The sequence below is a fragment of the Vulpes vulpes genome, chromosome 12, assembly GCF_048418805.1.
Source record: "Vulpes vulpes isolate BD-2025 chromosome 12, VulVul3, whole genome shotgun sequence".
NCBI lineage: Eukaryota > Metazoa > Chordata > Mammalia > Carnivora > Canidae > Vulpes > Vulpes vulpes.
This window is the reverse complement of record NC_132791.1, coordinates 34,153,889-34,177,859: the sequence shown is the minus strand read 5'-3', so window position 1 is coordinate 34,177,859 and position 23,971 is coordinate 34,153,889. Positions and strand designations below refer to the sequence as shown.

At 37.6% G+C, this 23,971-nt stretch overlaps 1 protein-coding gene across 15 annotated transcripts in view; it reads left to right on the top strand.

Moving 5' to 3' along the window:
- The window catches only part of FOCAD (focadhesin), a 371,528-nt gene that overhangs the window by 238,005 nt on the left and 109,552 nt on the right, over positions 1-23,971 (top strand). For all 15 annotated transcript variants that reach the window (XR_011995526.1, XR_011995525.1, XR_011995524.1 and 12 more), the window contains 5 exons: positions 2,035-2,169; positions 5,935-5,985; positions 6,754-6,837; positions 15,585-15,723; positions 19,965-20,150. Coding sequence is in view for 10 of the 15 variants with exons in the window: in XM_072728177.1 (XP_072584278.1) it covers positions 2,035-2,169; positions 5,935-5,985; positions 6,754-6,837; positions 15,585-15,723; positions 19,965-20,150 (595 nt within the window). In the remaining 5 variants the exon portion in view is untranslated. The remainder of the gene's footprint in view (positions 1-2,034; positions 2,170-5,934; positions 5,986-6,753; positions 6,838-15,584; positions 15,724-19,964; positions 20,151-23,971) is intronic.

The window sequence follows — 23,971 nt, the reverse complement described above, 5'->3', positions numbered from 1 at the left end:
AACTTGTTTTGGTATTCCAGGTACACTCTGATCTGTCAGCCTTCCCTCACTGATATTTTGCACACCAGTTGTGTGCCTGTGACATGCTTTTTTTTTTTTTTTTAAGATTTTATTTATTTATTCATGAGAGACAGAGAGAGAGGCAGAGGGAGAAGCAGGCTCCCTGCGGTGAGCCTGATGTGGGACTCCATCCCAAGACCCCGGGATCATGACCTGAGCCAAAGGTGGATGCTCTACATCTAAGCCACTCAGGCGCCCCTACAACACACTTTCTTTGTGTTTTGACCTTTGCCTTCCACTTGCTTAAGGAATGTCTGCCTGACTTCTGTCTCTTCCTTCTTCCTGTCCCATCTCAAGGCTTCCTGGTTCTTGATGTTCTCTCTGATGACCCCACCCCCAGACAAAGCTTTACTCCCTAGGTCCTCCTAAAACTCTTTTCTGTTGAAAATAGCCTAAAATCTAATTATTTTGTTTCCTGATAATTTAGAATTCTATACATTCTTTTCCTTTTCAGTAGGTGCTAAGTTCTTTGAGATGTTAGATTATGTTTTATATGCCACTGTTCCTCCTAGTACTTTTTACTACTCTAGGTATACACTTGATGTTGAATTGATAGCTTTGAAAGATTGAGTTTATCTTTTGATTGCAAATACTGATAATTTGTAATATTAGGGCTACTTCGTATAAACATGCCCACTGACGTGGCTGACACACAGTATTCCTCTTAGTAAATATTAATCCGATCCAAATTTGTAGTGGGTCCCAAGCTAAAGAATATTTTTCTGCTGTTTCATGGAAAGAAGAAAATAAAGAGCAAAAGCACCAAATCCAAGTGTTCTGAGATACTCCTTCTGCTGTCTCCTCTTTAAACCTCTCCTTAATCTAGGTCCTTAGGTACATATTATTCATTTGTCTTGACATCTTTTCACTTACTACCTTATGTAGTTTTTTCTAAATAATTTATGTTTGTAGATGGAGACAAATTGTGTGTATTAATTGAAGCTTAAGAGAAGGGATGGGAGTATTTTAGAAAGATTAATCCTTGTTAAACTCTATATAATTGATCTACATTGGCACTCTTCCTGCCTGAGTTTTAAAATTTTAATAAAATATCTCCAAGTGAAGAAATCATCTGGTATAGTTGGAATCGAACTTAGGAAGACATTTGAATATCTAGAAAACCAGATATGAACTAAGAACACTTGGTTTAGAAAATTGGGTCAAGTTAAAAATAACATTTTTGTCAGGCTGCCATCTTATTTTATCATTTAACAGTCTTTTAAAGAATCTGAAGTGACTTTTAAAACAAGGTTTTAAAGTATTTTATTTAGTTATTTTAGTAGGTAAGCTCTCTGCCCAATGTGTGGCTTGAACTTAGGACCTCCTAGATCAGGAGTCACTTACTCTACTAACTGAGCCAACCAGGTGCTCAAATTATTATTTTAAATAATACAGTTATTCTCCTGCCTCCTTTAAATGTTTGTAAGATGATTTGAGCATGTTCAGCTTATATATATTAAATCTCAATTTTCTGAGTGCTGATGCAATTTCAGCAAGGAAGTCTACTTCGCCCTCTGCCTCTCCCCCAGTTCGTGCTTGCTTATACTTTCCTTCTTTCAAAAATAAATAAATAAAAATCTTAGAACGTTTCTTTTTTTTTTTTTTTAACATTATCTTACCCTTCGTTTTTTTTTAGAGAATGGTTCTTCAATAATGTTTGTAGCTAATCTAATTTGCAAGTGTGCGGGCACTGGCTGACACCCATGCACATATCTGCGTGTAAGTTTTATTTCCTTGGTTAGCAAACTAAAGTAGCAAAGAAGCTGTCATGTGAGTCAGGCTGGGTTTTCTTCCACAACAGTTTATATTGGTTTAAATAATTTCTTTTGAGAAGTGATACCTTATCAAATCTGAACTTCTGGGAATGTTACGATTTTTTCCTAGTTTTCCTGTAATAAAAGATAGTACCCTCTGCTAATGGCGTCCTGTCAGCTGGGATTTTGTTAGGCATTGACTCTTTCATTTCCTTCACAGGTCGTTTGCATTCGCTCCACATGGAATGCTCTCTCTCCAAAGCTCAGCTGTGACACAAGACCCCTCATTTTGAAGACCCTCAGTGAACTGTTTTCTCTGGTTCCCTCTTTAACAGTCAATACAGCTGAATATGAGGTATGAATTTGAAGGTCAATAAATTTTCTGTTTCTACATTGAGAAGACATGGGCTGTATAACAACTTACGGAAAATGATATTCATAATCTTTGTTTTCTAAAAATCCTTTAACATTTTTTGTTCTAAGGATGTGATATCTTTATGGACTGCTAGTAATAGGAGAATATCCATGCTTATCAATTCTGTGTCTTTAAGGCTTATTTACATAAAGGATACCAATTTTTTATTATGAGAATATAACCAAGACTTTAAAAAGTCAGTGTGCAAAATAAATAAATAAGTAAGTAAATAAATAAGTAAAATAAAAAGTCAGTATGTTAAAAATAGTGTGTCTAAGGCCAAAAATTTAAATTCATTTTATTGGTGCTTTTATTTCTAAAAAATATCACAAAGATTTTAATAAGGCAGGACAGAGTCTCCCATAGTATTTGACTATATATATATATATATATATATATATATATATATATATATATTCATTTGTGTTTTGCTTCTAGGTTTCCCATAAAGAGTTGATTTTTACAGGTTTACTGTCCTATATTGATCTGTACAATGAGGATGATTGTAAAATCAGACTACCTTAGGAGAGGAAAATAATTTTGTGAGCTGCTCGGTATTTGTCATTGGAGTGAACTGAAACACTTGGAAGAAGCTTTACTATAAGATTCATATATTGTTTAACATTCTCTGTATGAAATGAGTGAAATGAGAGGATGGTGAATTCATTTATATCTTTACTTTTGTAGCCATATTCCCACACATGCTTACCTTTCCCCTTTTTCCATTAAAGAGCAGCAATTCATTTTCACTTGAAATCTTCGTGAACTTGTGGTTTGATTTAGTGTTTCACAAGACTATGATAAACTACCTCCCACACAAGAATCCAATAATAGTCCTTTACATGATTTAGATTATGTGGTAAGGCTGGATTATAAGATAATACTTCTTTTTATCATTCTTAATGCTGCACAGTAAATAAAATCAAATTTGTCCTTCCTGAGGATACAATACCCTGCATAGTGCCTGGCACATAGCATATAGTCAGTAGGTAGTTATTGAATGAATGGTTGACCAATATAGGATGAGTTTATTCTCATATTTGGGTTTTTGTTTTAGGGTATTAAAAAAAAGAATTGATTTGAGACTCTTAGAGTATATCATTCACCAACAGTCTTTTTTATGGAGACTATTATGACACATACTCTTACGTTGTCAGAAAGTCCGCCAGGCTACTGATAAAGAACTAAGAGTAAAAGCCATAGTAAGGGCCTGTTGTATTTATTTATTTTCTGTTTTCAAGGGCTGAACTCCTATAGCTTTGTATGGCTTATACTTCGAGTTATTTGGATTTTATTACAGGTTAATTTATGAGCTGGTGTTTGGTTGGTTTCTTACGTTGGCTGTAAATTTTTATCTATCTATCTATCTATCTATCTATCTATCTATCTATTTATTTAGCGTGTATGTATTGTGGGGGAGACTTGATTTATTTTCTTCTTCAACTTTACATTCTTCCCTGTTGTCTTATTTTGGTCTATCTTCATGCTTATTTTCATATTAAGGATCCTCTGTTGCTCAGATAGATGGCTCTGGGGTCATTCCATCTATCAGTTCCCCAGTAGGGGAGAGCCCTTCCGTGACCATAGTCACTTGCTAGTAGAAGTAAAAAAATGTAGAGGGAGACCTCTGTGCTTCTGTCTCTCTCTTGCTCTTTCTGTCTCTCCCTATTCCTCTCTTTCCCCCAATTTCTCCTCACCCCCCAGGCCTCTCTTCCCTCCCTTCCTCCCTCCCTCTTTTCCTCTTTCTGGATGTATATTTAAATAATGTGCTCTCTGTTAACTGGTTAGAGTTTAGATACAGTTTTCCCAAAGCATCTCTTAGGTCCTTGCTCTTCCCAGTCACCTCAGTGTCTTGTGTTTGCCTAAAATGGAGTCCATCCTCTCTATACTCTTACTCATCAGATGTTTGAGAATCTGGCCTCCCTCTACTTTTCTGCCTCCTGCATTTTTTTCCCCTACTTCCAGACTTTTCTATTTTTTTTCCTTTGTGCATTGTTCTCTTTATCAGAATTGCTTTTTTTAGTCTATAATTTTAGAATCTATTTTAGAAAGTAAATAATTGGTTTAATTCATCCTCTTTTTTGGTGAATTTTTGTACAAGTAGGAGTCTCTTGCTGTAGACTTCTTTATCTATATTGTACTTTATACTGTCCTAAGAACATTTATTTCTATTTTGTACTACAGGTATATGTATATGTATACATATTATTTTCCCCATTAAACTATAAGCTTGTTGCAAATAGAGACCATGTTTCAATTAGAGTATTTTCTGAATTGCTTTGCTAAGTGCTTGTACATCCATTCATTGACTCAAAATATATTTAGTAAAACTGTCCTAGGCTTTAGAAATCATAATACATAATAGATATTCTTTTTAAGTACCTATTATATTCCCAGCACTCTTCTCATTACTTTATACCAATTCATTCTAATTTCTCATAGGAAGGTATTATTTTCATTTTATAGCTAAAGAATCTGAGGTTTTGAGAGGTACATCCATTCATTAAATATTTATTGAGTACCTGCTGCATGCCAGACAAGTGGCTTGAACTATGTTATAATGTCTAAAAGAAGGCTGATGTCTCATCCCAGGACATTTACCTCCATAGCCTGTTTTCCCATTATACCAAATTGTCAGTCGTTGCCTTCCAAACCCTCAAAAGTTGACAAAGGGGTTGGACATAGGGGCACCTGGTATCTCAGTCAGTTAAGCATCTGCCTTTGGCTCACATAATGATCCCAGATCCCCAGGATCAAGCCCTGCACCAGGCTCCCTGTTCAGAGGAAAGTCCGTTTCTCCCTTTTCTCCCAGCTCAGTGCTCATGCGTGCGCTCTCTCTCTCTCAGATAAATAAATAAAATCTTAAAAAAAAAAAAAGAGTTGGATATAAGCAACAAGAATTATAATAACATTTGATGAGTACACTTAATCAGAGGCCTGTGAGAGTATGGTGGTAGAAATGACTAGCATTCTAGGAGGAATTGAATGAAACGTTACTTAGTTGATGCTATTAGACTAAGTTCTTACAGAATTAAAAAACTGTTGCTTCTCATTGAAATCTAAGAATTGGAATATACAAAGATAAGGAGGTGTAGAAGAACCTTCAGTGATTTAGAAGGACAAGAAGATAGATGTGATTGAAATGAAGACAAGGTAGACTGTTGGAAGATAAATGGCTTTTTAAGCTCATCATTTACTAAATATTTGTCATTTGAGGAACTGGGCTGATGTCCTTTATTTTTCTGGGCTTTAAGGTTTTTGAAATGCAAAAGATAGTCACTGCCCTGAGGAGTGTAAATCTAGAGGGAGTTAACCACGTATGCAGATAATCATGCTGGATGTTAAAGTGTGCCATGGGCCATGTGACCACTTGGTGAAGGGAGAACTCTGTTTGGGTAGAGAGTCAGGAACAGTGACACCAAAGAGGGGAGGGAAATTTGTACTAGGTAGGCCTTGAGAGGTCAGCAAAAAAATGGTTATTAACAATTTTTTACTTAATAATATTAACGTATTGTGTTTAAAATGTGCATGCATTTCCATAATAAGTCTGTTACTGAGTACTTTCATTTTATGGCTGATGGGTAAATACGGATTAAGTCAATCACTAGTATAATTTTGAGTGAATTAATGTTCACTGCTTGCTACTTTAGATTGTTCTCAGTTTTGTTTTCATCTCATTTATTGTGATGTTTATTGATTTTTCAGAATTTTAAAGTTCAAGTCCTCAGCTTCCTCTGGACCCACACTCAAAACAAGGTACTATCACAAAGGTGTTGGTGAAACAGAACCAAATTGAGAAAGAACTGTGAAATAAGACTCTTGGAATAAGAAATATAATGAAATTTAAGTGATGGCTTCATGATCTTAAAAGAATTGTGACATAAATAAGCTTAGGTTTTAGAAAACTTCTCAGTTTATGCCCGTTAATCCATTTTTGTCATAAAGTGCACTTGTTACTTTGTGAAGCTGACAGATGTGGAGAGAGACTGCTGTCACTGTGTCTCTCTCTCTTTTTTTAATGGCCCTTCCCCTTTCCTGCTTTGCCCCAGCAAGCACATCAAACAAACAAAAAGTCCAGATGTCGTTTCCAATCAAGGAATACAGAGAAGGGGATGTCTGTCGGTGATGTTACACTAGACTTCTGACTCTATGAGCTGAGATTCCCAAGGGCTAACTTTCCCTGTTAGTAGCTAGAGAATCAGAACCTAGTCCCAACCTATCAGATTCCATATGCTCTTACTTCTTCCAATCATCCATACCATGTAATGGGGACCTGAGCAATTTTGAGTTATTTTCTGTTTAATGTCCAAAGTAGGATAAAAATATAGTGCTTCTGGTCTCTCTACCCAGTGCTAATTTCTCTCTATTTTTAGTTGGGACACATTAAAGCAAGGCTTGAGTATCATTTCCAAAGCCCTGACTCTAGAACTTTGAGGTTGATGCGGGAAGATTTTCTTCCTTCCTCCAGAGTTGATGTGTAATATATATTGTTTCTTTTGTTTGTCTTACTGGTACCCTGTCTAGGACCCCATTGTAGCAAATGCTGCATATAAATCTCTGTCACAATTCAGTGCGGGAGAGCACACCATTCTTCATCTGCCTGAAGAGGTAGGCCTTTCTGCTTTCTCAATGGTATCTCTTAACTGCTGGTTTTATCACTTTTATCACTTTATTTGAAGATTAGAAGATTTTTACCTGAGGGATGTAACCCTAGATGTGTTGTCTGTAAGAGATAAGCATTTATATTTATTATTCGCTTAACCTGTAAAAGACTGTAGAAATCTTAGACCTCACAGCTGTTGAATTTAAGTCTCTTTGAAGCCGATGGAGACACCTGTGGTGCACACGAAGTCTCTGTAGGTGACTGAGTGTATGGCTGCATGCCCATGCCCCTGGCTTACTCCAGAAGATCTGTGTCTATCTCACCCAGTTAGTTTCCATCTTGGACTTCAAATCTAAGCCTGGCTTGCATCAACTAAGGTTTGTGCAGCCTGTGTGGCCAAAGATCCTTATTTGTGATACTAAAGTGAGATGCCATGTTAAAAAAAAAAAAATCTGTTCTTAATTTAGTATGCAACAATACATAGGTTAACCCCAGGGAACTAGATAAGGAAAGAATCACTCTTAATACATTGTGTGACACTATTTTAGTTTTAGATTAAAAATATACAGCCCTTTCTAATATCTACTTAACATAACCAGCATTAAATTATTAGGCTATATTAAGGAGTGAAGTGTATGATTTCACATTTTGTGTTACTGCTAATTCAAATGCATACAAATGTTTATCGAGTGCTTCTAGAATATAAGGCAGACATTGTGTTAGAAGTTATATGTAATATGTAATGTTGGGGATCCCTGGGTGGCTCAGCGGTTTAGCGCCTGCCTTTGGCCTAGGGCGTGATCTTGGAGTCCTGGGATTGAGTCCTGCATCGGGATCCCAGCATGGAGCCTGCTTCTCCCTCTGCCTATGTCTCTGCCCCTCTCTCTCTCTCTGTCTCTGTCTCTCTCTGTCATAAATAAATAAAAATAAATAAATCTTAAAAAAAAAAACGAAGTTATACGTAATGTTACCCAGAATCTATCCTTAGATCAAATGCCTTAAGAAGTTTTGATTTGGTGATATAGCCACCTGGGTGGCTCAGTGGTTGAGCATCTGCCTTTGGCGGCTCAGGATGTGATCCCAGGGTCCTGGGATCGAGTCTTGCATCAGGCTCCCCACAGTGAGCCTATGTCTCTGCCTCTCTCTGTGTGTCTCATGAATAAATAAATAAAATCTTTAAAAAAAAGTTTTGATATAAATTTCTTGGCACTGTAAGGCATCAAAATGGATTGACTTGTCTTTGGGATTGAGTTTACATAGAGGTTTAGATGCCATAGGAACAAGGCAAATTTGTGTTGATTGAATTGAATTGGAGGGACTGATGAAAGGCTCTTGTGAAACCAAGTCCTAAGGCAGGATTTCCCATGTTGGGGATGCAAAGACAGATTGGCTGGCTTGTCGTGTGGTTATCACCAATGGGAAGACTAAGGAAAGATGTTTTGTGACTCATAAAATTAAAAAAAGATGGGACTTCAGACTGCACTATGGTGACTAGCAATAATTATACCTTCTTTAAAAAAAAAGAAAAAAAGAAAAAAAAACTACCTATAAATTTTGTATGCAGACTCCTACCAGTAAATTGGCTACAACATCTGCAAAGATACCTTTTATTATTATTATTATTATTATTTTTTTTAATTAACTTTTATTGGTGTTCAATTTACCAACATACAGAAAAACACCCAGTGCTCATCCCGTCAAGTGTCCACCTCAGTGCCCGTCACCCATTCCCCTCCAACACCCGCCCTCCTCCCCTTCCACCACCCCTAGTTCGTTTCCCCGAGTTAGGAGTCTTTATGTTCCGTATTATTATTATTTTAATGAGCAATTGCTGACTTAGATCACAGCATAATAATTACCTTTACTTTTAGCTATTATTCATGAAATATTTCAGCTGGAGTAGGAGGTTTTATTAAATAACTCCCACATATTCTTGACTAATTAATCTCTACCTCTTTACATATTGATGTGTTTATGTCTGTTCCTACTTTGGCATTTTATTCAGTTTCTGATTGTGCTATTTTTAGAGTTTATGCTCAGGTAAGTGCTCTGCTCAGTCAAATATTAGATACTTTCTTAATCTAACTCTTCAATATCCTCTCATCCCTGAGGAGCCATAAATAGCTCTTTATACTTTCTAGCATAAAGGGCAGTGATAGAGTTGGGGTTTCGATATATGCTTGGGTTTTTACCATTGGAGTGTGAAGAACTCTAAAGGAAATCTCTAAAATTTATCCTTTTCCTGCCACCCTTCTCAACCCTTTTTCTACTCTTGCCCCCTTGTGGGATTCAGCTTACTCCCTGAAGTAACAGTGGTTCACTACAGTGGTTATTCTCAACTAGGTTTAAGATGTGGGGACATAAGTGATTTAAAAGAGTCCATCTTTGACCTCCAGTTTCCGATATAGACAACCTGCCTCCTCATGGAGAATTATTGCTTCCAACACTGCCCAATGCATTCTTCTTTTTATTTTTTACTGAGTTTCCCTTTGGTTATTTGAATACCTAAGGACTGAATGTCTAAGAAATGGTTAGTGTGTTCAAATCCTAATAAGCCCCCACAGGCTAAGGATACAACCGAGTCAGCTCCCCACCTCTGTTTTGCACACAATAGTAGTGAGGTGAAACTGAGGCTCATTTTCTATAAAAACGTATTTTCAATGATTTGAAAATCCCTGCCAGGTAGGTACTTCTGCAGTGTAAAAACTATAATTGTGGACAGCCCGGGTGGCTCAGCGGTTTAGCGCCGCCTTCAGCCCAGGGCCTGATCCTGGAGACCCAGGATCAAGTCCCATGTCAGGCTCCCTGCATGGAGCCTGCTTCTCCCTCTGCCTGGATCTCTGCCTCTCTCACTCTCTGTGTCTCTCACGAATAAATAAAATCTTAAAAAAAAAAAAAAACTGTGGGGAAAAAAAAACTACGATTGTTTCTTGTTGTCAGAGATTACTCATTCTGCACCAAGGGCTTACTCACAAAATTGAGGATTACCTCTGTAACCTTTCCAGTGAAAGTACATCCACATTTTCTCAGTTTGTGGAAACTTGTGAAATAATCTTTTAAATAAGAGTGCTGTGAATTTCAAGTAGAAAGAAATACAGAAGGATACAATGTATCCTTATCAACATTGCTACTTTTTGTGACTCGTAATATTGGATATTTCAGCTATTTTTGTGGATATTTCAGCTATTTTTGTAAGTACTACTTTTCTTTAAATTCACTAAAGATAGGGACGCCTGGGTGGCTCAGCAGTTGAGTGTCTGCCTTCAGCCCAGGGTATGATCTCGGAGTCTCAGGATCGAGTCCCAGGTTGGGCTCCCTGCAAGAAGCTTGCCTCTCTTTCTGCCTGTGTCTCTGCCTCTCTCTCTGTGTCTCTCATGAATAAATAAATAAGATCTTAAAAAAAATAAATTTACTAAAGATAGAGTTCTTATTGACTCATGCATCAATTTAAACTGTGAAACTTGTTGAAAGCTCACAGGTTGATAGAACAAAAGGTGTTAAGGGAGTGGCAGACATCAGTTAGGGTTATGAAACATTACATCTAAGATAGGATGGAAAATGTTAATGATTAGAAGAGTTGAATAAGATATATGAGTTAGGGATTTTTTTTTTTAATTTTATTTATTTATTCATGAGAGACACACACACACAGAGAAAGGCAGAAACGCAGGCAGAGGGAGAAGCAGGCTCCACTCAGGGAGCCTGACGTGGGACTCGATCCCAGGTCTCCAGGATCACACCCTGGACTGCAGGCGACGCTAAACCGTGGTGCCACCGGGGCTGCCCTGAGTTAGGGATTTGAATATCAAGTTCATTAACTCATATTTCTTGTCACTGGATTGTTGCTAGGAAGTTCTATGTAATGATAGACCCTTCACACTTGCATTGATTTAGCAATTATTTATTGGACATACGTGAAATCCTAAGCCATTTTATAATCTGGGAATGTTGAATGAATCCATATGTTTTGTTGGCTGGTAAAAGTGTTAATCATTTGAAACATGCGAATTTAAAGTTGGTCAAAAAGTTTCAGGGGGCTTTTTTGAGGTCTTTTTGATTCCAATATTAAGAAAGGGACACAAATGATTATTCTCTTTTAGTTTGTGGTTTTTTTGTTGTTGTTGTTGTTGTTCTGTTTAGCTATTTATTCTTTTCCTCTGCCTTCTTTAGTATCTCCCCAACCCAATAAAACAAAACAAACAAAATACAGAGAATTGTTATTCTGGTAAAACAAGCAGTAATAGATAAACATTTAGGTAGAAGATTGACTCTCATCTCTGACTTGAGTTCATTAAAAAAATATTTAGTTGTTTAAAAATTAAACTTTTTATTTTAGAGATCTTAAAATAGATTGTGTTATTGATTTCTGGAGTTAATTTTAGAAGTGAGTAATATAAGAGACCTCATTATGCATCCTGTGTTGGTATTAATATGGTATAGCCTGTTTGGCTTTGATTTAAGTGAATGTCACTGCATTCATCAGAAGCCGTTTCTCTTTTTAAAGAAATTTATGCGGATACTTGATGTGTTCTAAATAAAATCCTGTGTTTATGCACAAACTCCTGGATTTTCATAGGTTATACATAAGGAAAGATGGTTGAAGGGTTATCTGGCTCTGAACCCATAGTGGAGGCATTTTATAGGATGAGGTTTCCAATATTCAATTCGAAGCAGATTCTAAAAGTAATTTATCATTTTATATTTGGCTCTCCACTTGTTTTTTCAACAAAGCTTAGCTATAATTGGAAGGGTGTAGTTTTGTGTGTGTGTGTGTGTGTGTGTGTGTGTGTGTGTGTGTGTGTGTTTTAAACATATATGCGGTTTTCCTGGATGTTTTAGTAGCTAATGTAAATAACAAAATGTTATAATTTTACAGGTATTCTTTTTTATGACTTCTCTTGATTATTCTTAGTTGTGTGCACATTCGTCTTATTCAGTTGTTACACACAAAGCAAGAGAAAAGCCTGGGCTAGCATAAGAAAGCTGCAACACTTAACAGGTGCGCAGAGGAGGAAGGAAATGTAATGAAACCAAGTCCAGCAATAAGAGCTAATATGGTCAGGAGAATGGACTTGCTTTTGAAGAAACCAATCATACACTTAAAAGTATGCAGATTATATCAGCTATTCTTAAATTACAGTACATCTGTAGTTTCTTTGTTAAAATATATGCATATGTAAGATGCAGACATATGCTCTTTACCACATGGCAGATAAATTAATATAGGCATCCAGTTATGTGAATGTAAAATTAGACAACATAAGATAGATGAGCAGATCGTTATTTTTTTATCTCCAACCTAGTAGGTCTTTCTTTAGCATTTCTAAAGAAATATTGATGGCTTGGGTGCTATGACTCATTTTAAGTAATTGAGGTTGACTGAACAGAAAGACTGGATGGGCTAAAATATGTGCAAAAATAATCACATCCCTTTTACATTAAATAATTCTGAAATTGGAAGAATTTGGTCTTTTGCCATGGTTCATCCACCAGTTAAGATCCCTCTGAAGATGGTGACAGCTTCCGGCTTGGCTTCCCCTTCCGATTCTGCTGCTCCCCTGCCCTTTCCTCTACTTCCTCTTCCTCCTTTTCTTTTCTTTTCCTTTTTTTAAATTTTTTTTTTAATTTATTTATGATAGTCACACACACACACACAGAGAGAGAGAGAGAGAGAGAGAGAGAGAGAGGCAGAGACACAGGCAGAGGGAGAAGCAGGCTCCATGCACCGGGAGCCCGACGTGGGATTCGATCCCGGGTCTCCAGGATTGCGCCCTGGGCCAAAGGCAGGCACTAAACTGCTGCGCCACCCAGGGATCCCCTCCTTTTCTTATTTATTTATTTATTGTATTTATTTATTTTTAAATATTTTATTTATTTATTCATGAGAGACACAGAGAGAGAGAGAGGCAGAGACACAGGCAGAGGGAGAAGCAGGCTCCATCCAGGAAGCCTGATGTGGGACTCAGTCCCGGGACTCCGGGATCACACCCTGAGCCAAAGGCAGACGCTCAACCACTGAGCCACCCAGGCATCCCCTTCTTGTTCTTTTTAAAAGATTTTATTTATTTATTTGACTTAGAGAGAGCAGAAGCAGGGGGAGTGGCAAAAGGAAAAGTAGGCTCCCTGCTCAGGCTCGATCCCAGGACCCCAGGATCATGACCTGAGCGGAAGGCAGACGCTCAACTGACTGAACCACCCAGGTGCCTCAACAACCTTTCTTCCTCCCTTCCTCCTTTCCTTCTTCCCCTTCTTATTCAGCAGCTTTATTGAGCTATAATTCTCATTCTGTATAATTCACCCATTTAAACTGTAGAATTCAGTGATTTTAGTATATTCAAAGAACTGTGCAACTAATCACAGAGCAGCCACAATCTAATTTTAGAGCATTTTGTTAGTAGTCAATCCCCATCCCCCCTTTCCCCTCCCGGAGCCCTCAAGCAACCTCATGTATGTCCTATAAATAATCTACTTTCTATCCCTAAATTTGCCTATAGCCTGAAGCTTTCCTTTAATGAAATCACATAGTACATGATCTTTTCTGACTGGCTTCCGTCACTTAGCTTAATGGTTTCAAGGTACATTCATCTCTGGAGTGTATCTATACCCCACACCTTTGTATGACTGAATCATATTCCATTGTATAGATAGGCCACATGAAGTTTATGTATTTATCAGTCTGTGGACATCTGAATTGATTCTGTTTTTTGGCTATGAGGAATAATGCATTCACATTCATATGCAAGTTTTTGTGTGATCGCCTATTTTCAGTTCTTTTGGGTTTGAACCTAGGAAGAGAATTGCTGGGCCATGTGGTAATGGTAAATAACTCCGTTTAACTTATTGAGAAACTCCAACTTTTCCAAAGGGGCCGCACCATTTTATATTTCCACCAGCAGAGTAGGAGGGTTCTGATTTCTTGTTATCCTCACCATCCCTCTGAATTTTCTTCTTAAATATATTTTTTAATGATTTTATATATTTATTCATGAGAGACACACAGAGAGAGGCAGAGACATAGGTAGAGAGAGAAGTAGGCTCCCCGCAGGAACCCAGTGTGGGACTCGATCCCAGGATCCCAGGACCCCGCCTGAGTCAAAGGCAGCTGCTCTACCACTGACCCCCCCAGGGGTCCCATGAATTTTCTTATCAACTTAAGTGTTCACCTCTGTCTTCCACTTCTCTGAATCTCCTGCCACTGTGCCTATCTGTGTATGTGAGAGCTTCCCAGAGCTTTGATACACTGATGTGGTAACTGGTATTACCTCTGTAGTCTCTGCTGTGAGCATTATTGTCTGTTTCCCCCTGTATGCTGTTTAAAAATTCTTTTCAATTTGTCCCATGATGTGTAAAAAGAAAACAGGGCAAACAGACCCAGAACCAACTTCTTTCTTGTGTTTTTTTAGGCAACTAGGATTGGGTATAATCTTTAAAATAACTCCTGATGATACTAATCCTGGCAATTTCAATGTACCCAGACTAGAGATACTTGGAAAACCCCGCTTATGAGAGCAGAAAGGGTTGAAATTGTGCTAGAGTTTCTCCAGTAACATCGATGTCAACAAATGCTGTCGTGCTCTGGGTGGAGCATACATTATTGTTATCTCTGTAATTATGGCTGGCTCAGTTCTCTGAGAATTAGGTATTCAATACTGAATCAGAATTAAATCGTGTCTCAGAAAGTGCTCGGGTAGTCAGGTTGCTTTTATGCATTCACTAGTGAAGAGAACACTAGTTATGGTTGAAAGCTTTCATTGGAGTTGAGGTTATTATACTTAAGAGAAGCATTTCCTCTCTGTTTTCTTTTATCCCCCTGCAAGAATCCTGACTCAGTGCAGTTCCTAAATGGAACAGTGCTTTGGGGACCTATGAAGAAGGCAGTGTGCAGGAATTGTTAATTATTTCTAAAAATAACTCCGGGAGACAGGCTAATGGTAATGACTGGGTTCTGGCACTTTATGGTTATAGCAACCACTTTTATATATTTTGATTTCCTCCCCTAATGCTTAATTATCTCCATGTGGGCATTATGATAGTGTGTCATTGAAAGTATTAAAAATTTAATTAATTGCTTGATAGTTTTATCTTGTAGAAACTACAATAGTGGTGATCTTTTTACATTTTTAAATTTTTGGTTCCAACAAACCTAACTAATCACAGAGCAACCACAAAATCGTCAAATTGCAAATTAAACACAATAAAGTATAGCTACCAATTACAGATTTTAGTGTTTTTATAATCTATAGCAACAAACTGCCGAGTCTAAAGAAAAGTCAACTAAAGCATTCTGTCCTTTCCTGATCTCTATTTTATTTTCTACTGAAAGATTTTAAGCTTTGCCATAGAGACATGGCTGGAATCACAAGTTAAAGGGAAAAAAACGTATTCCGACAAGGCAAATATTTAATCACAAACCATAGAAGCTCAGTATATTGAATGTGTCAGTGTTTGCATTTTATTGTCAAAAGGTGTAAAATTTTATTAGTGTTCTATAATAATCATTGCTTATGCTGGCTTACGGTAATTTTCTTAGTATATTACCATTAGTTCTTTACATGGATCTGGAATTGTGTCTAATAAGATAGAGTTTACCATTTAGTTAATCTGAAGATGAACAGATATTTTAAAATTAATTCTTAATGTTCTTTTGTCATTACAGTGCAATGAGTCTAACTCAGTTTTTAAATCTTGACATAAAAAGGACAAAGAAAAGATTTTACATAATAGTTTAGTATTGCCTTCTCTGTCATTTCAGATAAGACCAGAAATCCCGACTCCTGATGAGCTAGATGAAGACGAAGATGATGAGGGCGATGAAAAGGATCTGGATCTTTCCATTCCTGGCTCTTGCTATCTTAGACTGTTGTCACTTACTGCTCCTTTGGTTTTACCAGGTGACTCCTATTTAGTGGCAGGGGAGCTAGCATTTTTCAGTGATTTTACCTGTCTGATTGTGTTCTTTTGTGATGTGTACCTATAATAGCTTGCTTTAATTATAGCTTAATTTCTGTTTGAAAGGCAATAGGTATCCATCTGTTTTAGAGGGACTGTTTGAGGTAGTAATGGTATTCAAAACACACTGAAAAGCATTAGAGTTGAACAAAATTGAACCAGAAAATAGTTTAAACAACCATTTTCAGTGAGAAATTAAAATTCATTTCAAGCGCTGTATTCTACAAGACAAATTTGCAGTGGGACTTTAAGTCACTGGCTCAACTAATGGTTCTTTATTCTATAAGCTAAATGAAAAGATTGTTAGAATCTTCAGAGATTTATTGGATACTTTCATTATGAATTTATTCTTTCTTTAGAATTATTCCAATGATGGCATCAATATTTGAGAGCTGTAAATTAATGGTTTAAAAAATGGATTAAATTGTATGATCATTCCATTTTGATAAAAAGCTTACAGGACCTTGACATTCAAAAAATTATTCTAATTATATCTAATTATTCTAACTCAGTATTAGCCAACAATTTGCCAAGCATGCATCTATTACCTCATTCTGTCCTAATTCTACCTTAAATATACATGGACATAAAAAGTCAATTTCTGAAAATTAAGTTCAATACATGCAAGAAATGCCATCTGGTCAATCATAATCTCAATATCCTATAATAAGGGACATTTTTTTCCTTTATTTGCACCCCACATAGAGGCATTCTGGCAAATATATACTATGTCTAGGCAAAGCTCTTGTCCCAAATACCTGCCGCCTTTCATTAGAGAAAACTGAAATGGTACAACCGAGACCAGGAGTTCACTTTTTCTTTTCTCTTCACATCAGAATAAGCCTTAAAATCTTTTTTCCGTTCCTCTCTTCTGTTCATCCCCCTTTTCCATCTGAAGAGCCTCCCTCAAAGTTCTTCAGAGTCTAGGACTCCTTTGCATTTTTAGTCATTGGTTCCAGGAAGGGAAAAAAGCCTTCAGTTCCCCAAAGTTCCTCCTGTATCCCAAAATTGCTTTAGAGATAAAAGTTCTTTTGGGCTTTTAATTGTTTTTATTTTTATACTTTAAATATTTTATTTATTTATTCATGAGAGACACAAAGAGAGAGAGGCAGAGACATAGGCAGAAGGAGAAGCAGGCTCCTCGAGGGAGCTTGATTGCTAGTGTGGGTAGCTTTGATCTCAGGATCCCGGGGTAAGGACCTGAGCCAAAGGCAGGTGCTCAACCACTGAGCCACCAGGCGTCCCTAATTTGCATTATTTTAAATAGAGAGCTTATTGGTATTTATTTATTTTTTATTTGGAAATAATTTTAGACTTATAAGAAGTCGTGAATCCACTTTAGAGAGTCCCCATGTAATTTTACCCAGTTGCATAACATCTCACTACCTTAGTTCATTATCAAAACCAGGAAATTCCCATTGGTATGAAGCAATTAACTAAACTATGGACCTTTTAGGATTTCACCAGTTGTTGATTTTTTTTTCTTTTCCCCATACAATATGTCCACTTTTTGTTTTTTTTTTGTTGTTGTTGTTGTTGTTGTTTTTTTTTTTTACTCAGTATAAGGTCTTTGATATGTATCCAAATACTTGCCTATCTCAATTTTTAAAAATTGCTGAATCATATTCCATTGTAGGATGTACCACGGTTTGTTCACTCACCTGTTAAAGAACATTGGGGTTGTTTTAAAAATTTATGATAACACTCTATTCTACAAATTTTCCACATGTTTTAAATTCTCACCTGGTCATCTGGGGGACAGCCTAAGGCTCAAAATTCCTAGTTGCTGGCTTAGTAGCTGGGGAAAGACAGTGCCCTATGTATCTCTTATACTCGTGGTATCTTACCCTCATTTAAACTATTTTTGGGGCTGAAGTTAATTTGGCAATCTTTAGTTCTCTAACAAGTAGACAAATTTCCATTCTTGAGTTAGTGTACGTGCAGATGTGTCCTTACCTCCTGACATATGTGAGCTTTTGCCAAAACAGAATTTCTTCTGAGAAAGCATGAGGTTATCTTTTGTCTCCATAGCTCTTCTGTCCTCACAAACATGATTCTTAGCTACATTCTGAAAAGTTTGTACTTTCATTCAGTGTGAAGCGGTCACACATGTGCATGCATATTGCACCCAATCGGATGTCACTCATTTCTTTCATTTAGATGATGTGTATTGATCAGACAGAAAAGCCTCATTCAGATGGCATCCTTGAGAGTTTAATACAGGAGCTTTTACAGTTGTGTGGTTGGGATTGAAGGAAATTCACAAATGTTGGTGCATCATCCCAGGGTGGCTAATGTCCCTCATCCTGAAGAGGTAAGGATGGGGAGGGAGTAATTTGGAGAATTAGGGAGAGCATCCATGTCATAGTTAATGCTGCCTACGGGGAGCTAGGGCCTGCAGAAGAGGGATGCAGGCAACTCATAGCAGTCCTGCAGGAGGGGGTCTGGGGAATTCATGCCCCCACCTCAGTCTGTTTCCACCCTCTGATCTCCTCCAAGTGTCTCCCATTGGATAAAGCCAACAGGAAGCCAAACGACAAGGGAGCCTGTTGATGGAGTCATTAAAGATTATTCTTCCAGTGTGCAGAGCAGGGTTGAGAGAGTAGAGGGTGGGTCTGGCAGGGTAAAAGGAAAACATACCACACAGGTGTTCTCTGGGCTTCTAATGGAGAAGCATGGTCACATCTGGGAAGGTTCTATATAAGAAAGACAGAACTGGGTATGTAATAGACGTTCCAGTGACCACTTGCTGCCTTTAATTTAATCATGGTCATTTGAAGCAGACTTTTACATCTATTAAGCCTGAAATTCTAGGAGCACTTGGGTGGCTTAGTGGTTGAATGTCTGCCTTTGGCTCAGGTCATGATCCTGGGGTACTGGAATTGAGTCCCACATTAGGCTCCCTGAGGGGAGCCTGCTTCTCCCTCTGCCTATGTCTCTGCCTCTCTCTCTGTCTCTCACGAATAAATAAATAAAATCTTAAAAAACCCTAAATTACAGTTAAGTGGACCTTTCTTTTTTGTTCCTATGTGAGGCACATGCAGTGGTTTTCTTTTTTGTTTTCCATAGGATTTGTTTAGCTTTAGTGTTTTTGTTGTTTTTGTTTCTGCATTGGCAACCTCTAGTGGTCCTTAGGAAAATAACACTTGAATATAAACCTTATATTCTTATCAGGTATTTTGTTTGGGTATCCTATTGTCTTCTGATCCCATATTTCTGTTGCTAATAAGTAGAAATGTCAAACAGTAAAGATTTGGGTTTAATTAGAAGGAATACAGAAAAATACTGAACTAATATTTTGTTTTTTTTTAAAGTAATTGTACTGATATTGCTACAGAATGATGGCTAGTCATAAAGGGCCTCTCTGAAAATACGTAAATGACAAGAAGGAGCTGATCACTTGGAAATTGGAGAAATCAAATGTGTGCCACTTGTGGATGCAATAGCATGTGCAGTGGCCCTGATTTAGACATGACTTGGTGTTCTTGCAGAATAGAAACAAAGGCCATTGAGAGTGTGCCCCTAACATAGCTAGCAAGGAGGGTGGATGGCAGAGATGAGGTCAAAGGAGAGTCAGGGACTGGATCATATATAAAGCCTTGATCATTGTCAGAAGTGTTAATGTCATTCCATGTGTGGTGAAAAGTCACTGGAAGATGTTAGGGAAGACAATGACATAAAATTCTGTCTTCTGGGCCGAGGATGGTTTGTAGGGGTGGTCATGAGGGGAAGACAGCAAAAGGTAGTTTTTAAACTTATCCAGCTGAGGCAGAGAGAACATAATGACTGGCTAAGTAGCAGTGAAAATGGAGAGAAATGGATAGATCTGGGATATATTTTTGAAGGTACATCTAGAAGGACTTGCTAATGGATTACATATGAGAAGTATGAGACAGGAATTAAGAACGTCTAAGTTTTTAAGCTTTAGTAACTGAGTGCCATGTTCTAATTTGGGAAGAGCAAGAAAGGGTTGAGGGGATCAAGAATTCTCTTTTTACTTTGTGAAGTTAGGTTTGAAATATAACTCTCTCCCTGTGTATGTATATGTGTGTATATAAGTATTCATATATATAAAAGTATATATATATATATACCCATACACATATGTATGAGTTAACAATGAATGATTCTCTCCTAACTTACTATATTTATTCTACCTCCGATCTCCTTTTATCTCTTTAAGCTTTGGAAGAATTTTTTACATCTCTCGTGAAGCAAGAAATGGTGAATATGCCCCGTGGAGTCTATCACTCTGCATTAAAAGGAGGTGTCCGCTCAGACCAAGGAAAGACTGTAGCAGGAATCCCCAATTTTATATTGAAAATGTATGAAACCAATAAACAACCAGGTTTGAAACCTGGCCTTGCTGGTAAGTCTATTACATAGCATCAAGGTATAGGTTTTTAATGTAAGGATTGAACTTCCACTCCTAAGAAGGATATGATAGGTCATGGCAGAGTGCTGCTGCTGCTAACATTTTGACACAACCAGATAAATTACAAAAAAAAAAAAAAAAAAAAAAAAGGCATCAGAGAACTGTAGAAGCAAAGATAAGGTAGACTAAAATTATAGAATGGGGAGAAAGAACATTTTAGAACTGTGCCCCCCACTGCCTCATGAGAGATAGTCACTGATTTTGATTGTCGGCTAGGATTGGGGCTTGGCCCAAGAAGAAGTCTGTTGAAATATAGAGAAACCAGTGGGGTTTTTAGTGTTTCGTGGGTCTACAGTGATGTGCTGCTAATTTTCTATGTCAACTTGACTGGGCTAAGTGATACTCAGATAGCTGGTGAAACATTATTTCTGGATGTCTGTGAGTGTGTTTCCAGAAGAGGTTAACATTTGAATCAGTAGACTGAGTAAAGAAGGTCACCCTCACCAATGTGGGTGGGTAACATCCAATTCATTGATAGCCTCACTAAAACAGAGAGCTAGAAGCAGGGTAGATTTGCGCTTTCCTTAGCTGGACATCCAGCTTCTCTGAACTATACTGAATTACTTAATTATACCACCAGCCTTTCTGGATCTCCAGCTTGAAAACATCAAGATCATGGGACTTCTTAGCCTCCCTAATCTTGTGATTCAATTCCTATAATTAATCTATAAATATATGTCGAGGGAGAGAGAGAGAGAGAGAGAGAGAGAGAGAGAGAGAGATACTGAGATTGAGATTGAGATTCTGGTTCTCTAAAGACTCTAATAGAGGTGAGAAACTGGAGAGTTTTCCTATAAGCTATCTGACTGAATTTTGAATTTGCACTGAAAGTTAAAGAACTGGCCTGTGCTTCTGAGAGGGGAAGTGAAATTTCCCATCTGGCTGGGGGAAACTAAGAAGAGCTAGGAAAATGGGCCTGAAAACAAAGCACCCAAGTAGTGAATTGATGCTGAATGTCTACACCTCTTTTCACTGGGATGCACTTACTTCTTCTGGCCTCAGCTGGAGGCTGAAAGTCAGGCTTGACCTTAACAAGAGGCTGGCGCCCAAGGCAGAGAAACCAACAGAGGTCTTGCATTCATGCAGTGTCTTGAGTGGTAAAACTGAGGACTTGTGGGACCTCAGACACATAGCCTACTTCTCCCTCAAGATGTTTGTCAAATTTTGAAGCTTTAGGGGATGGGAGGTTAAACTGAAAACCTCTGAGGACACATCTGAATCTTTCATAAGCTCTCTGCAGTGAGGAGACCAATTAGGCTGTCAGATGAAAACCTTGGCAGAGGCATGCCCGTAGGAACACGGTTGAACCAAAGGTAGGCTAAGATTTACTGAAGCTGTAATCAAGCCTAACCCAGTTCAATCTCTGATTCAATTTAAATGATCAGTCCTTTACTCTGTCTCCCTGACAGAAGGGAGGAGAAACTCCTCTCTGATTAAAAAAAAAAAGTAATATTTAGATTTTCTGTGGTTCCTTTGTATGCTGTCCAGTATTCAATGAAAAAGTATTGGATATATGAAAAACCAAGAAGCTTTGAAATGAAGAGAACATTTTATGGAGTTGAAGAAGTCACTCCAGGGATCCCTGGGTGGCGCAGCAGTTTAGCGCCTGCCTTTCGCCGAGGGCGCGATCCTGGAGACCCGGGATCGAGTCCCGCGTCGGGCTCCTGGTGCATGGAGCCTGCTTCTCCCTCTGCCTATGTCTCTCCCTCTCCCTCTCTCTCTCTGTGTGACTATCATAAAAAAAAAATTTTTTTTTTGAAGAAGTCACTCCATTAAGAAAATATTGCAGTTCTAATCAGTGTAGACAAAATAACATAATTAAAATAATATATGAAGAATGTTCACAAAACTAGAAGACAAAAATGGATAAACCTACCGGAAGAGAGGTGGGTAGGAGCTTGGGTTAATAGGTGATGTAGATTAAGGACTTCATCTGTTGTGATGAGTACCAGGTGTTGTATGGAGGTTTTGAATCACTTTATTGTATACCCGATATTAATATTATAGTTAGTTAGCCAACTGGAATTTATATGAAAAAATGGACAAGCCTACAATAATATTGGGAAACTTTGAAACATTTTTTAAATAGCTTAATGAACAAGCAACAAATCAGTGAATTTACAAAATATCTGAGCAATTCTGTGAACAAACTTCATTTAATTGACATATAGAGCATTGTACTTTACAGTGATAGAATTCTTATGCTTTTTTTAATTAAGATTTTATTTGTTTATGAGAGACACAAAGAGAGAGGCGGAGACGTAGGCAGAGGGAGAAGCAGGCTTCCACGAGGGAGCCCGATGCAAGAGTCAATCCCAGTACCCTAGGATCACGACCTGAGCAAAAGGCAGACATGCAACCACTCAGCTATTCAGGTGCCCCTCTTAGACTTTTTAAGTACTTGGGGAAGTTAACAACATGCCTATATGATGGGCCATAAATCTCAAGAAATTTCAAAACATTGAAGTTATTTAGAATCTATCTTCTGATGATGGATGATGGTGGGATTGAGCTAAAAATATATAGCAAAAAAATAGCTAGGATGTCTCCAGTAGCCTCAAAATTGATCAGTATGCTTGTAAATAACCCATGGATCAAAGAAAAAATAAAAATGGAAATCAGAAAATATATTTAACAGAATCATAACAGAATTCATAACAGAATAATGAAAATAAGCTACAACATGACTTGTGGGACTTAGTGAAAAGGAAAGGAAATTTCCTTTTCCTTCCTTTCAGAAGGAAATTTGTGCTTTTAATGCATATGTTAAATAACAAGAAAGAAAAAGAGTCATGATTTAAGCTACTATTTCAAGAATAACATCAAATGAAGATTAAATAAAGGAATAATAAAGATAAGAATAAAAAAAGAGACATTATAAATAAAGAAAACCACAGCTTAAAACTGATTTTTTAAAAAGATTTTATTTGTTTAAGAGAGGGTGCAGGCACAGGTGAGCAGGGGGAGGGGCAGCGAGAGGGGGAGGGAGTCCCAAGCAGACACTGCACTGAGAGCAGAACCTGATGTAAGGCTCAGTCTCAGGACCCTGAGATCATGACCTGAGCCAAACCAAGAGTTGGATGTTTAACTGATTGAGTGACCCAGGTGCGCCTAAGAATTTATTCTTTAAAAAGTTTAAGAAAATTGATATGGCTATTGTAAGTCTAGACAATAAAATGGAGAAATGTAGATTATTTCTATTAGAAACAACAAAGGAGGCAGCACTTCAGACCCTACAGCATTCAAAGAGATCATAAAAGAATATTATAAAGAACTTTTTTTAATGTTTTTTTTTAAAGATTTTATTTATTCATCACACACACACACACACACACACACACACACACACACAGAGGGGCAGAGGCACAGGCAGAGGGAGAAGCAGGCTCCATGCAGGGAGCCTGATGTGGGACTTGATCCCGGATCTCAAGGATCCTACCCTGGGCTGAATCAGGCGGCACTAAACCGCTGAGCCACCTGGGCTGCCCCTTTAACCAGTAAGTTCACAGTTTGGATGAGATGTAGAAATTCACCAAAATTTAAAACTTTGTAAAACTGACAGAAGGAGAAATAGACTAACTGAATAGTTTGATATATATTAAAGAAACTGAATTAGTAACAACTTTCCCACAAAGAAAACTCAATGTGCAGATGACTTCCTTGGTTAATTTTTCCAAAAAAGAAAGAAAGAAATAATAATCTTCCATCAGTTCTAACAGAGAATAGGAAAAAAGGAACACTGTTGGTGAGATCAG